Source organism: Propithecus coquereli, unplaced genomic scaffold, assembly GCF_000956105.1.
Source record: "Propithecus coquereli isolate 6110/MARCELLA unplaced genomic scaffold, Pcoq_1.0 Scaffold109, whole genome shotgun sequence".
Classification (NCBI taxonomy): Eukaryota; Metazoa; Chordata; class Mammalia; order Primates; family Indriidae; genus Propithecus; species Propithecus coquereli.
Window position 1 is genome coordinate 1,944,901 of NW_012134858.1, and position 2,438 is coordinate 1,947,338.

General features: G+C 40.5%; 1 protein-coding gene across 3 annotated transcripts in view; it reads left to right on the plus strand.

The window, feature by feature from the left end:
* The window catches only part of NRG3 (neuregulin 3), a 1,286,298-nt gene that overhangs the window by 1,237,299 nt on the left and 46,561 nt on the right, over positions 1-2,438 (plus strand). For all 3 annotated transcript variants that reach the window (XM_012647963.1, XM_012647970.1, XM_012647980.1), the window contains exon 6: positions 459-585. In XM_012647963.1, coding sequence (XP_012503417.1) covers positions 459-585 — 127 coding nt within the window. The remainder of the gene's footprint in view (positions 1-458; positions 586-2,438) is intronic.

Here is a 2,438-nt window from a genome sequence, read left to right on the forward strand (position 1 = left end):
ACAGCACATATGCAAGTCATGTAGTTACATGCAAGTCATGTAATTCATATTTGAATTGTACAAATGTAAATGTAACTTTGCAAATATGTTCTCTGTGGCCATTAGACCCAAGTCTCAAATTTTTCCTCTGGTCACTTTCCCATGGCATTTCCAATTCTTCGCAGCCGAGCACTTAGGAACAGGGGCCTCTTGCATCCTTGGGGGCCAGGACAACACATTATGTTTCTGCCTTTGAAATACCATTGAGCGTGAATCCTGGGTGACCGTGGGTGACACCAGGCTCTTTCTACGTTGGAAGTATTTCTTGGTGGGGTTGAAAATGAGAGAAAGGCTCCCTCTGTTAACTGAGTTCATCTAGCAAATAACAAATGTAGATGTTCAGAATGTATAAATCTCAAAAAATAGGAATAGAATGAATTTGTGCAAATATTTATACACGTATTTATTTATACCTGCAGGAAACAGGCTAAACAAATCCAAGAGCAGCTGAAAGTGCCGCAAAATGGTAAAAACTACAGTCTCAAAGTGTCCAGCACAATGACAAAGTCAGAAAACTTGGTGAAGAGTCACGTCCAGCTGCAGAATGTAAGTTTATGTGTCTCCACACCTCCTCCTGCAGCCCGCCTCGACGTGTCCAGGCCAGAGGGGGTGGGAGCCTGTGATCAGACGTGTGTAATTTTCAGAATTTTTACAGATTTTTGACTAAATCATCTTGCATTTCTGGGGAAGGGAGTGTGCACACATGCATGTATATATCTATTGGATTGGATGAAAGAGAGAAAAGTTAAATCCCAGCTCTCGATTACAATCTTTAGTATCAGTTAATCTCTGGTAACAATAAGAGCTTCGGTAGTTTGTCCCATAAACACTTATTGAATCCTTAGTTTGTACTGGAAATAGTATTTGACATCGGGATACAATGTTTCTTGCCCTGTGAGAAGTTATATGTAACAAGAAATACAAACACCACCAGGACCGGAAGTGAGTGTGCTCAAGCGGTTGGTGTTGCAGCAGAGGCTGGACCAGAGGAGGCCGATGAGGCTCATGGGTGCAGACCTGGGCGCTGCCTCACAACAGAGTCAGGCTCAGACTTGATTTTGAAGGTCATCAAAAGTTCATCACAGAGTCAAAACACCAAGAGCAAGAGACTAGAACGTACAGAAAGAATAAAACCGTGGAATCCTAGCATATGCTATGTTCAGGCAACTCCAACTTAAGGGGTGTGAGAAGGGTCAAAGGTGAAAGGTAAGAGGTATGATCCCAAAGTCAGTCTTTCTAACACCAGGCCTTATAAGGGACACCAAAACTTGAAGTTAATGCAAACTCTTTTCCTTCTACCTTCTTTGTAAGGCAATTTTAATCATTTCTGAGATATATTGCAAAACACTAAATTAAAGACAAGTGGACACTGTCTAATACATGCAGAAATATTCCTCTTAGGTAGCAATTCTTTGCCCCCACACAAGATTGCACTTCCAGATCCTGAGACACAAAAGGAAGGAACAAAGGCCACGGTATAAACCTAGCATTTGAGTATAATAGGCAATCACCAAGGACATACTCACACCCCTCCAAATGCTTAAATCGCTGGGAATTTATACATCATTTGTGATTCTAAGAAATCTGTACTCAAAGAGTTACCATTATGCTGTGCATAACAGATGTACTTAGATGGTTTAATGCAGAATTCATAAATCAGAATCACTTCCTAGAAAAGTTTTGTTAAACATTTATTCATGGCAATGTGCAGGGATTATTCTTTTCAGAAACACAGAGAATGGTTTTCCTAATGATTTATAATGATTATAATCCCACCACCCTAAAACAATCACACTGATGGAGGGCTTCGAGTCCTTAGCAACTGGTCTTGTCAAAGATAAACAAAGCTGGACACCAGTTAAAGCGATAAGGACAGATTTTAATCAGTAATATACTATTGCAGTAGGAAAGATACTCCCCTGTGAACTGAACTCAACATCAATTTGTGCAGAGGTGACTGGGCTTTTTAAAGGGAGAATAAGGGAGTAGAGAAGGGGAGCAGCAGGGTATTGAGCAGAGTCAGGGAAGCAAAAAATTACGTAGTTGGTCAGCGCTGATGTATTCGACCAGCTGTGTCAGTTAGCTGGAAATTATAGAAGTTAGGATTCTATCCTCCCGCAGAGACTGGGAGACAGAGGCCCTATGCCTTCTGATAATTGCATTTCAAAAAATGGCTTTCTGGTCCCTGAGAAAGACATCCTTGGGGTGTAAGAGATGAGCTACATATTCACAATTTTAAGGCTTTTTTAGTAAATGCTCTAAAGTAAAGGGAGGACAAAGGCCCATCATCTGGTGTAGGCTAGAACCACTAGGACAACCCTAAAATTCTTTTACTAGCCTTGAGCTCTTTCTTTTCTTTCTCTTATTTCTTTTTTTTCTTTTTATTTTTCTTTTCTTTT